The sequence below is a fragment of the Somniosus microcephalus genome, chromosome 16, assembly GCF_052327205.1.
Source record: "Somniosus microcephalus isolate GS21.2 chromosome 16, FLI_Smic_1.0, whole genome shotgun sequence".
Classification (NCBI taxonomy): Eukaryota; Metazoa; Chordata; class Chondrichthyes; order Squaliformes; family Somniosidae; genus Somniosus; species Somniosus microcephalus.
This window is the reverse complement of record NC_141002.1, coordinates 81,660,318-81,675,699: the sequence shown is the minus strand read 5'-3', so window position 1 is coordinate 81,675,699 and position 15,382 is coordinate 81,660,318. Positions and strand designations below refer to the sequence as shown.

General features: G+C 44.2%; 1 protein-coding gene across 1 annotated transcript in view; it reads left to right on the top strand.

The window, feature by feature from the left end:
• LOC147106329 (leucine-rich repeat-containing G protein-coupled receptor 5-like) overlaps positions 1 to 15,382 on the top strand; it is a 180,540-nt gene that overhangs the window by 32,433 nt on the left and 132,725 nt on the right. The window contains exon 2 of the mRNA XM_086009333.1: positions 4,453 to 4,524. Coding sequence (XP_085865459.1) covers positions 4,453 to 4,524 — 72 coding nt within the window. The remainder of the gene's footprint in view (positions 1 to 4,452; positions 4,525 to 15,382) is intronic.

Sequence of the window (15,382 nt, the reverse complement as noted above, 5' to 3'; positions counted from 1 at the left end):
TGGGGTGGGGAGTGTGAGTGTGGGTGGGTGATGGGTGTGGGTGTGGGTGATGAGTGTGAGTGTGGGGGGTGGGTGATGAGTGTCGGGGGGGGGGATTGTGAGTGTGGGGGGGAGGGGGGTGGTGATTATTTACTTATATCTAGTGATGCATCATTTTAGTTTTATTCATTCTCGGGATATGGTCGTCACTGGCAAAGCCAGCATTTATTGCCCATCTCTAGTTGCCCTTGAGAAGGTGGTGGTGAGCCACCTGCTTGAACTGCTGCAGTCCGTGTGGTGAAGGTACTCCCACAGTACTGTTAGGGAGGGAGTTCCAGGATTTTGACCCAGCGACGATGAAGGAACCAGTTGGAATGGTGTGTAACTTGGAGGTGATGGTGCTCCCATGCACCTGCTGCCCTTGTCCTTCTAGGTGGTGGAGTTTGGGAGGTGGTGCCGAAATGCAGCGGTGCATACTATAGATAGTGCACACTGCTGCCATGGTCGGCTGATGGTGGAGGGAGTGAATGTTTAAGGTGGTGGATGGGGTGCTGATCAAGCGGACTGCTTTGGCCTGGATGATGTCAAGCTTTTGGAGTGCTGTTGCAGCTGCACGCATCCAGTCAAGTGGAGAATATTCCATCGCATACGTGACGTGTCTTGCCAGTGTTGGAGAGGCTTTGGGGAGTAAGACGGTGAGCCACTTTCCACAGAATACCCAGCCTCTGACCTGCTCTTGTAGCCACAGTACCTATATGGCTGGTCGAGTTGAGTTTCTGGTTAATGGTGACCCTGAGGATGTTAATGGCAGGGGATTCGGCGGCAGTAATGCCATTGAATGTCATGGGGAGGTGGTTAGGCTCTCTAGTTGGAGATGGCTATTGCCTGGCACTTGTTTTGTGCGAATGTTTCGAGCCACTTATCACCCCAAGCCTGGATGTTGTCCAGGTTTTGTTGCATGCGGACACTGCTTCATTATCTGAGGAATTGCGAATGGATAATCATGGGTAATCATGGTCTCTTGCTTGATTGCCTTAGGGAGCTGAGAGAGAATTTCCCAGAGTGCTTTCCCGAAATTGGCCAGTTTTTTTTTCCGTTTCTTTTTCTCTTCCCCTCAGGAGTTAACATTACTAATGGTGAGGGAAAGTGCTGCACAAAGTTATATGCCTAACAGATAGGGTGAACATTGATGGGCCTGATGAACTTTTCTCATCAATTTTATATGTTTCTATTAGAAACTTACATATTTAAATAGTGAAAGTTCCAAAAGGCATTTACTGAAAAGGTGAAAATATTACCGAAACAGTGACCATAACTTCTTGGGAATCTGTCGTTGATTAATACTCGATAACTTTGCAGATTATATCACCATTGTGCTACATACTTTCCTTTTCTTTACATGGCAAGTATTGCCCATTAGTAACTGCTTTAATATACGCCACTGCCAAAAAAGACCTAAAATGGCTAAAAACCTATAATACGCATTCTATAGAGTAAAGAAATTTTACTGTGCTGGGGGGGCGGGGGCGGTCAGTAAAAAGCAGTAATCTTATCTTGGGATTCAAACCCTGTAAAGGTATCCATTCTTTGGAATCATTTATTTATAAGGCGTGCTAATTATTTTGAATGATTTTCCACTTCATTGACTACAGCTAGGTTCTGATTGCAAACTGCACTGGTGGCCTTATACTCAAGGACAGTTAGGAAAATTTTACTATTTCACTGGAAGAAGATAGCATTATACAAATTGGCCTAGAAATTCGCCTGGGCGCCGGAAGTTCCGCCCCGGAAGGAGCCGATTGCGCCAGCGCGATATTCAGTTTCAGCGCCCCAAACGGAAGCGGGGCACTGCTCGAGGTGCCCCGCATCCCTCTTGGGGCACTGAAACTGAATATCGCAGCGCAACATGCTGCAGCGCCACACGCTGCGGCACAGCGCGCTGCGGTACTGCTGGCCTTCCTTCCCTTCTTAAAGGGGAGGGGCCTGCACCAGCGCGATCAGAGATCGTGAGTGCTGGCAAAAGAGCCCAGCACCGAGGCGAGGTGCTGGACTCTTGGGACACAGCCGGCACTGCCCGGGGGGGGGGGGGGGGGGGGGCTCAGGAGGCCGGGGACAGCGGCACGAGGAGGTGCTGGCAGGTGGCCAGCAAAAAAAATGGCCGCCCCGCACCTCCCCTTTAATTAGCGCCACTACCGCCGCAGGTCGGCCCCCCTGAACCGGTCGCAGATTGCGACCTGCATTACAACGGGGGGCGCGACCCAATATCGCAATCGGGGCAGTAGCGGGGCGCTGCGCACACCGATTACGTCATCGGTGGCGGCGCAGCGCTACAGGCTAACGCCGCCATTAGCGCCCCGCTAAATTTCACGGGGGGCGTGGCCAGTGGCGCTAAAGCCACTAAGTGCCCGCTTTGGGCGCTAACTGGTGGCGCGGCCCACCGAATTTCTAGGCCATGTGTTTTAAAACACTTTATAATGTTCCAGCTATTTAATCTGGCTGATTTTCTTTATATGGTTGCAGTAATCATAAACAGTTTGTAAGCTGTTGAAAATATCTGAAATGTTTGAGTATTTATTTAAACATAAAATGATAACTGCATGTATGCATTCCAATATACTGAATTCCAAGGTTTACTCTTCTTTCTTAAGAGGCAAATATCAGTAATAAAAGCACATAGTGTGCTTTGTAAAACTGTGGGTACTGGCAGTGATCAGTGGTGCTGATAATAAAAGTTTCATTCAGTCAGAAGTTGATTTCCATTAACTTTTGACGATATTGTCAAGGATTTTACTCGACCAGTTAAACTTTGGCATAGATTTCCTGCAATGTGCAGTCAAAACATCTGACAGCTGTCTGCAGTCTGTGTGATAAGCGAAAGGCAAAGTCATGCTGCACAGAATTGGAGATTCTTTTGACAGCTCTCCTATTAGTGAACTTCCTATCGTTTTCACAAAGGTATTTCATTCCATTGATCTGAGACAACAGGAATATTTTAGGTGGTTGATTGCACCTGCCCAAGAGAGACTTGTAGGAGCACTGTTTATATTTGAAATCTTTTTAGGCAGTAATTGTCCGTGGGCTGCTTGTCTTCTGCAGACTATCCTGGAAGTCATTAGTACATCATACGAGAAAAGAATTTGGAAAATTATAGTGTGCAAATTGGATGCATCTTCAGATAATGTCAAAAGATGGCAAGAATACCAAACATAGCAACAGCTCATAGAAACAGAGCAAATAAAGCTTAGTTTAACCCTTAAATTAATGATGCTGCTGATTTAAAGCACTTCCATCTGCAGTTATCATCTGGGACCATATTTACTATGTTTATCGCAATATTTTAATTTTTGAACAGATATTTCAGCTTTCCAAGCCAATCACACATCAAAAGTGTTTTTATCTTTGCCTTTAAACATCTTAGATCTCATATTTCTGAACAATTGGTCTTGTTTATTTCTACCAGAAAATCAGAATCATTACTGTTACTGAGCCTGAGGCTGAACTTTTCAGTTCTCAATATGAAACAGTTTCAGCATCTAAAAGAGACCGCATAAGAAATAGGAGCAGGAGTAGGCCATACGGCCCCTCGGGCCTGCTCCGCCATTCAATAGGATCATGGCTGATCTGAACCTAGACTCACGTCCACTTCCCTGCCCTCTCCTCGTAACCCTAATTCCCTTATCTGCTAGGAAAATGTCTATCTCCATTTTAAATTTATTTAATGTTGCCAAAGTAATGCATTGCCAAAGAGACATTTACTTTTGGTCAGGTTCCCTGCGTTTATCGGTGGTAATCCCATAACCTGAGATAAAGCCTAATGGATACACTAGAAGCATGGGAAAGCTATTTAAAGTAGTGAAGTGAGCAAAAATGGTGTTAAACCTATAAACTGTAAATTCACCTTATATGGCATTTGATTAAATTCTGCAATGCGCAGGCCACAGGGATATTAATTTCCTGTACCAGGAACTAGTGTGGATGCCCATCAGGAAATGTGGTATATAACTGGATCACATTACAACCTTGCTGTGTGCCTCATTTCGCTTGCTTAATTCATAAACAGCCATGGAAAATAAATAAATTGTTTATACAGGCTTACTTAACAGGATTTGTCGAATATACAAAAAAGCATTTCTAGTTATAAAGTTAATTACTGTCGATCATTGTTTCATTTTTCACAATAGGATATGCTGCGAATTGCTTCTTTACCGAAATAAATTTCAGGATATTATCTGTGCTTTCTTTCTGCAGCCAGAATAATGTAATTGCCATTTGATCAAACTTGACATTCAAGCAACTCCAGCATCTAGGATGTTCTAGCATTAAATCCTATTTGTCTGAGTTTTTAAAATAATGAGACACTCAATTGCTGGACGTGTTCAGAGTAATTGTAAGTTAACAAGCTCATTGTAAATAGCCGAGTGTGAATGTTGTATCATCGATTAACACAATCTCCACTTCATTTTTCTCTCCTAGAGATCTCAGCATGAACAACATTACTGAACTGCCCCAGAATGGCCTTTTCAATATCCACTTCCTAGAGGAGCTGTAAGTATTTCGATGCTACTGTTGGTCTTAAGTGGAATATATGTATCACACATTGGTTCTAAGAATTACAAAACAGTTGGCTTGAGATAATTATTGGTGTTTAGAAAATGGAGAAAAGTTACTTGAAACAAGTAATGCTTCAGAGCAATGACTAACAGTAAATCCATACTCCAAATGAAAATGGGATATGGGGATAGTGCTGCAAAGAGGAGTTGAGGTCGAAGATCAGCCATGATCTTATTGAATGGCGGAGCAGGCTCGAGGGGCCGTATGGCCTACTCCTGCTCCTAATTCTTATGTTAAATGAATCCATCATAAACCCATAAACCAAACAATTAAGACCATGTTTCATTGCAAATAATTTATTAAACTTTCCCCCCCAAATTTGTCCCCTTCTCCTCCCTTGAAGGTGCTGACTCACACTCAGATAAAGATTCATAGGTGCTAGCAGCTGTCACCCAAGTAGCCATACTTCAGCAGTCAATTTAGATTGTGACTGTTGGCAAGCTGTTCAGTCATGGGAGATGTGGCTGAGCTAGATCCCATCCTTAACCACTGTGCAGCCACATGCACCTCCCAGCAGGGTCACTGGACGGTGACGTTGGATGATAAACCCCACCCACCCCACCCCACCCCTTAGTGACACTGAGACCAACTGTAGTGCTTCCATCACCATCCAACCCGAGATCAGTTAACAGTACAGAAGAAGCACGGAACCTGTAGCCTTACTGATCGGCATGGCTCAGTACCACACCACGCCTAGAAATTCATTAAGGCGCTGCCAGCTTTGCGCCCAGTTAACGCCTAAAGGGTGATTTTGCGCCAAAAATGAGTTTGCGCAGATATTCAGTGCAGCGGTATTGGCGGCGGTAGCCGTTAGCGCTGCGCCGGCACCAATGACGTCATCGGTGTGCGCAGTGCCCCGGTTCCGCCCCAAAACCGCGCCAATCCCCATATTTAGTTGCGGCCGCCTCCTCCGAAGCGGCCGCAAACAGCGACCAGAAAACGGGGCCATCCTGCTGCCTTAGTGGGGCGCTTTAAAGCGGAAGGTGCGGCCGGCCGCTTTTGCGGCGGCCGCCTGCCCGCACCTCCTTCCCCGGCCTCCTCCACCACCCCCCCCGCGGCATTGCCGGCTGCTTTCCGCGAGCCCGGCACTTCTCCGTGGTGCCGGGCTCATTTGCCGGCACTATCCAGCGGCGATCTCCCCATTGCAGGCAGCTCCCCCTTAAGAGAAGGAGGAGGCCTGCAGTACCGCAGCCTGGCGCAGCGGCGCCAAGAGCGCTGATATTCAGTGTCAGCGCACCAAGCGGAGGCGGGCACACCCTGGTATAGCGCCCGCTTCCGAATTGGGGCGCTAACAATGAATATCTGACGATCGCTATAGGCTTCCCGCCCAGCGCTAACTTTTGGGCGCTAGGCAGCTGGCGGGGCCATAGTGAATTTCTAGGCCATCGTCTTTATCCAGTGAGCCATGAAGAGTAACCTCTTCATTTTATTCTCAAACAGATAGCTATTGACCAGAGGATCTAATGCAGCCACGTAAGGATGCAAGCACAACTTTCTATATGTGGGCAAAGATGCCAATCCAAACCAAAAATGCAATGTTAACCTAAGCCAGAAATGCAATTGTAACTTTAAAACAAAGTAATGGAGAAGTGATTTTCACCTCACTGCGGTAGTGGGGCCAAGATGAAATGGTTGCTAGCCCTGCCAACTTACCGCTGCACTGATGTCCATTCTGATTTTCAGGCGAACTTGAATCGTGGCAGCCAGAGCTCCCGTCGGAAACAGGTGCCTCGTGCAAACATGTAAATAGGGGTCCAGTGATGCCATTTACACCCCCAACACCATTTTCATCTCTGCCCGCCTGACTACCGGCAGTTCCTGCTCCTGCCCACCAGCCATGGGCGGTATAAGTCAGGAGGCAGCCTGTTCCAGAAATACTTCAAGGGATCCTCAACCGTTACCTTCCCCATGGCAGGCCTGGGAAGCGGAGGTAACTGGGGCGAACAGGAGTGTAATGGTTTTTGGTCCCAAACGCCCTTCTGCCATGTGCATGCAGTGGGTGGGGAAGGGACGGCTAGTGGCAGTTCAAGGGTGGGTGAGTTGAGGTAAATCCTGGCGTGAGGTGGTGAGGCAATGGTAGGCCTGACCAACTGGATTTTCTGTCATTCAGCACTGTGATCCCACCCAATCTCCGGAACTAAATGAGGCCCCCAAGGCTCCATAGTATATGCCTCTGCAGCCCTCAAAGACCAAAAGCTTGGGCACCGCCTGCACTATAGCCACAGAAGTAAATGAAGTGAGTGAAAAATGTATGTAGAGAAAGTCCTATTACAGTACATACTAAACAAACTTACAGATGTGTGCACTGCACATAGAGATAGTTAGGAACTCAATCTCTGGGTGGCCTCCGATTTCATCAGTCTACATTTCAGTGGTAAGATAAAAATCTTCAGCTGCAAAACTGAGCTCACAGAACTGACAGTGCTGTATTTTATCAGAATCCTATAGCATCTACCAACACTGCCATCTTACTTGGTTCCAGTGAACATCCGTTCCACCTTCTCTGTAGGTAACCAGGTACCACATGAGAATACAAAACTACAGCACCACCAAATCAAATAATCGACATGTTTCATAGCAAAGCTAAATTGAAGAAATTAAAAAAATGCAGTTAGCTGGTGGAAGTTACTATTTTACCAGCTATATACAAGTTCATTTGATGAATGGCTTCTCTTTCGTCAGATACACAAGTCCTAGCCAAGGCAGCGCTTGAACAATAACGGTTGAATTAACAGCCTGAAACTGTTAGTCTGGTTTATTGGCAAAAGACTGGCGCGAGTAGGGATTGGCAGCTGAAGTAGAAAATCTTGCCAGAAATGATAGATTTAGGATTGCTTTATACTGAATGCCCAACTTCCATAAAAAAAATGTGGAAGGTGGGCGTTTTCAAACAAAGAGTGGCTTAGTGTATCGTGGAATATAATCCAGTTGGTGTATTTTTACCACAATTATTGTTTAAAGCCTAAGACAGGTGTTCTAAGGAAAGCAACGAAATGGATACCAGCAAGTATTCATTCAGAAGAGCTGGTAGCTTTTGTTTCTTTGAATAATAAACTTTGGAGCAAATCGCTTACGAACTTCAAATAACACCTGTTCCACAAACTCACATTTAAACATAAAAAGAATTAAACTCAAACTGGATTGGTACGGTCTGCAGGTACATTAAAGGTAAATCTATATGCAGACACACAGAGGAATTGTAAAGCAGTTCCGACTGAAGGCCTTTTTAGATTTCCTTGGATTGTAGAAAGCACAGAGGATGCCAGCTAGTGATGATAGGATTTTCTATTAGTTCGCAGATCTCTGCTACGTTCGGCAGACTTGAATGAGCTGTGGCCTCCGAGTATTGATGGCACATTGCTTTATGGAAAGTGATGCCAGCATTCCATATTTTGCATCTATCCTTAATATCTCCAGCTGAAATTTCCAGCTATCCCCATGACTTGGCTTTAAGAGAATCTATTCCTGGTACAAATCACGTTACTAAATCTGTATTTCAACTGCCCCGATGGCCAAGCCAGTTTATGTAGTGAGTGGCTGAATCATAGGGACAAGGTTCACTCCATCTGAACACACTCCACCGGGGTGGCAGTAGGGCTGTCGCAGTGACTCTCCACACCTGAGCCAGGGAGGGGGAAGTTGGTCAGGGTCTCCTGCACCTGACCACTGTTTGGCTACCGCTGCTGGAAATGTGTGTCTGGACACCAGATGAGAACCGGAGCAGACTTGGCTGTATTGCCAGTCAGGTCGGATAGCCTGCCACACTAGCCATTGAGTGAAAATGACCACTTGTACAAGATACCCCATAATGGATTTCATTACATAGGATATATGGCACAAAAATAGACCATTTGGCCCAACCAGTCCATGCCGGCGTTTATGCTCCACTCGAGCCTCCTCCTGTCTTTCCTCATCTAACTCCATCAGCATAACCCTCTATTCCCTTCTACCACATATGCTTATCTAGCCTCCCCTTAAAAGTGTCTGTTATTTGCTTCAACCACTCCCTGTGGTAGCGAGTTCCACATTCTCACCACTCTCTCTAGTTTCTTCTGAATTCTCCATTTGATTTCTTGGTGACTATCTTATATTGATGGCCTCTAGTTTTGCTCTTCCCCACAAGTGGAAACACTCTCTCTGTATCTACTCTATCAAAACCTTTCATAATTTTAAAGACATCTGTTCGGTCACCCCTCAGCCTTCTCTTTTCAATGGCTGCCAGCTGCTGTCTGCTGCCTCTGGAAACTGCCAATGCATTCCTGGAGTCCCGATTATTATGGGCTGTGGGAGCTTAAATTTTAAATGGCCGTTTTGGTTAAGGCAATCAATAGCAGTTTGATTGATTGATTGGATTAGTCTAAGTGGCATATTTAAAATCCAAAGTTAAAAAGAAATGATGATCATCAGCCAGCACCATCAGCCATGCTACACTGCGACAAGGTGCTACACTGCGACAAGGTGCTACACTGCGACAAGGTGCTACAGCAATTTCCCTCACCCGTCTGAGGCAGCACCATAAAGGACCCCAGCATCCACCCTTAAATTACCCAGACCCCAGGAAATCAGCCACGGTCAGAGATGCAAAGAGATATGCAGAAATCCCGCTCCACCAAAGATTGTGCCAAGGAGGAAAATCTTCCCCATGAACTGCAAGGAATCTTTTCTCTTAACCTGTACTGTTATTTTCTAATCCCATACTCTTCAGAGCTGATCAGTGTCTAATGTCCTTCTACTCCTGGTCGAAAACCATATCTTATCTTGTTCCACATACCAGTATCACCTGCCAGCGGTTTCTCCAACTGTAGCAAGGACTGTATTTGTGCTTTTTTAAAAACATTTTTAAACCTCTGTCAAAAACTAGTGTGCTTCATTGTTGGCATGTTATGCCAATAGATTGCCCTTGCACTTTGATTAACTTCCTTGGCCTATGGTTTCAAAACTTAATCAGCGCAAGAGGTGTTTATTGCTTCAGACATTCCTGATAAAGATCATTTATGACTTTCTCTGCTTCCAGGGTGACAGGATAGAGATCTGATTTCACACCTGGTTTTGTTTTTATCTTGCATATCCCTCTCTTAAAATGTCTCCTTCATCATCAAAAGATAACAGTCCTCTGAGGCTAATATAATTGCTCACTTAGTCTTGCTTTACTGTATAGTTATCTAGGGGTGTTTGGCTACACCTGCTGGAAATGTGTGCGTGGACGCCAGATGAGAACTGGAGCACTACAACAGTATCCGTGCATCAGTGAGAAACGCTTTCACTTTGCACCAACTCGAATGTTTTACTACAATTCCAGCCCAAGGAAGATTCCCTGTGTAAGAGGGAGTCTCGCTCTGCGTCACTCCAGAACTAGGTCAAGTCCTAACTCCGGATTTCCGCGACAAATCTTTAGTGTCAGTGCAAAGCGACATGACTGTTGTAGTGTAAATGTGCCTTAAAACTCATTCGCCAAATATCACAGAATGGCTCCAGAATCACCCCACAAATTAAGTAAATGCGTCAAACATAATCTAGAACAGGAAACAACAAAACTGAGGATTTCTTTATAGATTGAATTCAGAAGTTATTAACGAGAAAGAGAGAAAAAAAACAAATGAATAAACTTGCATTTATATAAAGAAGGAAATTAAAAAGACTTGTATTTATATAGTGCCTTTCACTACCTCAGGATGTTCCAAAGCGCTTTGCAACCAATGAAGCACTTTTGAAGTGTAGGCACTATTATAATGTAGGCAACATGGCAGCCAATTTGAGCACAGCAAGGTCCCATAAACAGCAATAAAACAAATGTCCAGCATTAGATGTTGGTTGAGGGATAAATATTGGCCTGGACATCAGGAGGACTCCCCTGCTCTTCTTTGAATAGTGCCATGGGATCTTTTACCTGTACCAGAGAGGGCAGACAAGGTCTCTGTTTAAAGTCTGATCCGAAAGACGGCACCTCAGACAGTGTAGCACTCCTCGGTACTGTACTGAAGTGTCCCCCTAGATTATGTGCTCAAGTCTCTGGAGTGGGACTTAAACCCACAACCTTTTGATTCAGGCAAGATATATGGGTCCTCATGATATCTCTCCAGACATCCCAAAGCACTTCAGATTCAATTAATTAGTTTTGAAGTGCAGTTGTTATACAGGCAAATATACCAAGTATATCTTATGCCACTGCCATCATTTCTGTTCCCCACCCTAGTGGGGCCTCTTTTATGTAATCAAACTAATTACATCTAATTAAATCTTTGTTCTTGGGATGTGTGCAAGGCTGCATTTATTGCCCATCCCGAGTTGTTCTGAGAAGCTGGTGATGGGCTTTCTCTTTAAACCACAGCAGCCCTCATGGTGATGTTGCTACCTGGCTTCATCTGTGTTTAAGTCAACTAATTCTTGGTTATTTATTTATACAAGTGATTATTTGATATTAATATTGACTCAACAATATAGTCGGTAATAAAACTACATTTTATTTCAGCAGGGAAAACAGATACATTTTGAAAGCCCCTGACGGCCATAGACCTACTTTTGAGTGATTAGTGTACTTGTGTTTGTTAGAGCCAAATTATCCAGCAGACAATATTTAATAAAGGGAGAGATGAAGCTCGTAATCAATACATTATCGGCACTGCATAGGGGTGATTTATCGGTGTTTCTCAAAGCCAGCCTGATGATGATCCATGTTAGAAATGTCTGCAGCCGTGTGTCATGACAGCATTGCGCACATGTCTCAATTTTACAAATCGGCTTCTAAGAAGCCGACAGGAAGAATGGTGACAATAAAACACCATGGTAGCACAATAAAACACCAGGGCAGCACAATACAAAGGTGGTTTGAGCATCACACTCCTGGTACCAAACCAGTAAGGTAAAAGTGTCTTTAGAGGTTGTTCACCAGTGTTACACTTTTACATGGACCAGACTTATGGTATAAATAATTTGAAATAACGGTACAGCCAGTTCCTTGGAGCATGTTTTGTCTCAGTGACTGCAAGAAAAAAGGCGTCAGGTTTTTCAATTGAAGGAAATTCTTAGTTTCATAAGGGAATATAAATTGAATATTTGTTTTATTTCAGTGCAAGTTAAACAATTTCAACTGTACTTACATGGTTAATTCATTTTAATTAGTGTGTGCTTTACTTCAATCAGAACAAAGAGCAGTGTCTTCCACAAATTCTCCCTCACAGAATTAACGCCCCCATTACTATACTTATCAAATTAATGGCTTATGTAATATTCTGCCAACAGCTGGCCTCATGTGGTCTAAATCTGTTGCTGATTTCAGATCTTGTTCTGATAATTTAAACATTTCATCGCAGCTGGGACAGAGTCGAATTACTTCAACTTGATTAAAGAGTATTTTGCCTCGGAGACCAATAACTGTGAATAGACTGTTACAACGGTTTCTTTTTTTAAAACGTATATGCTACCTCTTCAGGGAATTACACTGGAGTCGACATGCATTCCTGGTGCAACTAAGGAATAGGTGTGCTAAATTGTTTTGCTAGTGAACATTTCTTATACCGTACCAATATTCCAGGATGTGGTAGTGGGTTACTCATAGCTCTCTTTTATGTTTTTTTTTAAAAGTCTTCCGCAAACTGACCTAATATTCAAGTGGTTTTGTCAGAAGTAAATATGTCAAGTTTAAACTTGTCAAGTTGTCTGTACTGTATCTTGGACCTTTTGGTATTTTGCCCACAAAATACCTACACAGAGTACAACGGGCGTAGAGCTTGTCACTGACTTAGTAATTCAGAGGCCTGGACTAATAATCTGGAAAATGTGAGTTCAAACCCACCAGTTTGAGAATTTGAATTTAGTTTTTTCAAAAAACCACAGCTAATACCAGCAAAAAAAAAAAAAAAATTACCATAAAGCTAAATGTCACTAATGTCCTTCAGGGTTGGGGACTTGTCCTCCTTACATGATCTGGCCCAGTGACTCTAGTCCAACATGGTTGACTCTTAACTGCTCTCTGATGTGGCCAGCAAGCCACTAAGTTGTATCAAAAGGAGAAACTAGGGCTGGGCAGTAAATGCCGGCCTTGCCAGCAGCACCAACATGGCAGAATGAATCCAAAAATAAGTGTTCAAGAATAAAATCTGATTCACAAATATGCCAGCCAATACCACTAATTCACTGTGTACAGGCTTCTCAATACACCACTGACTTTATTGGGGTCGATTTTAACTATGGGCAAACTTCAGGCAGGGAGTGGGAGGAGTGCTTGCGCCACACGCATGAAGTCCCAGCGGAGAGGCTTGAGCCATTCTGAGGGCCAGGCCTCGTTTCCATAGTCACCGCAGCGTTTTGGGTGCTCACAGGCAGCTTGCTGGCCAGAGGGAGGCGGGAATTCCAGTGGCTCCACTGTGGATTGGGAGAGGCAATTGCAAGGGGTCGGCCCGGACGGGGTCAGGAGGAGCATTCATGCGTACGCAGTGCACACTCCACCCATGGTTACTTCAAAAATTGCACTGGGGTTCTACAACTAGTGTCGGACCCTGATATTGCCTATTACAAATTGGCCTCATGAAGACCCCGGAGAAAATGATGGCAGCCGTACCGGGAGCAGGAGCGGGACAGTAAGTGATGCACTGCCATTAATGGCCCACTGCTGCCTCGTTCCTGCCTGGCGGAGGCCGTGGAAATCTGCCCCATATTTCTTCCTCCAGGTGCTGGCTCCAGAGTTATACTGCCATTTTCATGTCAAAATGTGCAGGCCAAAATGTTTTGCATCAGAGTGAAAGTAGCGGTCTAACTGCACCCTTACGTACCCAAATAATTTTTTTCGCAAATCTATTAACCAAACATTTTTGTAAGAATTTTTTTTTCACTCTTCCAGTACCTAACATTGGTCTCTGAAAACGGTCTCTTTACTCTGCATTACAGCACAGGAGCAGATACAGATGAGGATAGCCCTCTGTCTTCACTTGCCTCTGTAGTCTAGCTTTAGGAGCGATGAGAATTGTGATAAGAAGGGACTCTCTCCTTGTCTCAGGCAAGTCTGCGGTCGGCCATCATCTGTGTGGTTATTTTCTAAGTCCACAGTTGATCAGTGTCTAATGACTCCTAACGACCACATTGTTCGCAATCTTGGTGTCATATTTGACCCTGAATTGGGTTTCTGATCACATATCCGCAGCATAACTAAGACCGCCTATTTCCACCTCCGTGACATCGCCCATCTCCGCCCTTGTCTCCACTCATCCGCTGCTGAAACCCTCATTCATGCCTTCGTTACCTCTAAACTTGACTATTCCAACGCACTCCTGGCTGGCCTCGCACATTCTACCCTACGTAAACTTGAGGTCATCCAAAACTCGGCTGCCTGTGTCCTAACTCTCACCAAGTCCTGTTCACCCATCACCCCTGTGCTCGCTGACCTACACTAGCTCCTGGTTAAGCAACGCCTCAATTTCAAAATTCACATCCTTGTTTTCAAATCCCTCCATGGCCTCGCCCCTCCCTATCTCTGTAAACTCCTTCAGCCCCACAACCCCCCGAGATATCTGCGCTACTCTAATTCTGGCGTCTTGAGCATCCCTGATTATAATCGCTCAACCTTTGGTGGCCGTGTCTTCTGTTGCCTAGGCTCTAAGCTCTGGAATTCCCTGCCTAAACCTGTCCACCTCGCTACCTCTCTTTCCTCCTTTAAGACGCTCCTTAAAACCTACCTCTTTGACCAAGCTTTTGGTCACCTGCCCTAATTCCTCCTTATGTGGCTCGGTATCAGATTTTTTTTTAATACTCCTGTGAAGCACCTTGGGACATTTTACTGTTAAAGGCACTGTTGAAATACATATCTTATTTTGGTCCAACTTTTGTGCTTGAAGTGCTATTGGCTGCCATATGAATTGAAGTTACCAGCTTGCACTGGAAGCTGAACTGAAACTCCAGTACCATGTGCTCCTACTTCTTTTCATTTTAAAATACGTATCTGTAAGACTGTAACTCTCCAAGCTCACCTGGATCATTAAACCATCCATCCATTCCCTTCCCTGCCACCTACGTAAAATGAGATTTTAATGTTAAAAGAAATTGCAACTCACCAACGTCAGACATTGACATCTCTATTGAATTCAGATTCTCGAGATACTTAAACAATAATTGCATCTAATTTATTGCAGTATTTCAGAAATTAAGTGGGGGAGATTCTCCAAATGATTGACATTCTAAATTATGATATCTAATTGTGATATTCTAAGTTATTTTGTTACACTAGTTTTAAACTGGTATTATAGTAATCCAGATATTCTAATCTCAACATGCTTTATTGAATTTGTGCAGTTAATTTTGGCCAGAGGAAAATCAGATTCATGATCTGATGAATCATGCAAAAATATAGCATCAAAATGAACGAGAGGAATAAATCTGAGCTAACTCCTGTAAACCCAGAGCCAACATAATGTACATCTAAATTATATCAGTAAATGCTCTACTAAATTCAGTGCACAGATTGTGATGGAAATCAAATTTGAAACTGAGAATGAGCCCCAATGATCAACATACAACATCCAAAATTCAGGTTACAACATTGGCTCATAATTTGCTGTCAAAATAGTAAGTGAGGCTAACGGCGCTCACCGTTATTTATTCGCAAATGCTACAGCAACTTAAGGCCAAAATTTGCTGTCCGAGTTGCCGTTAGCTTCACGAAAATTGCATCTTGTCATCTGGCTCGCCATTGAAATGCAATGAACGGCGTGAAGTTGCTGTATTTGCGCAGTTGATGCAAACTAATCTCACCACAGTAAGTTAGAGCTGGTCTGAAGTGAGCCAGTCTTGGAGCCATTTAAGG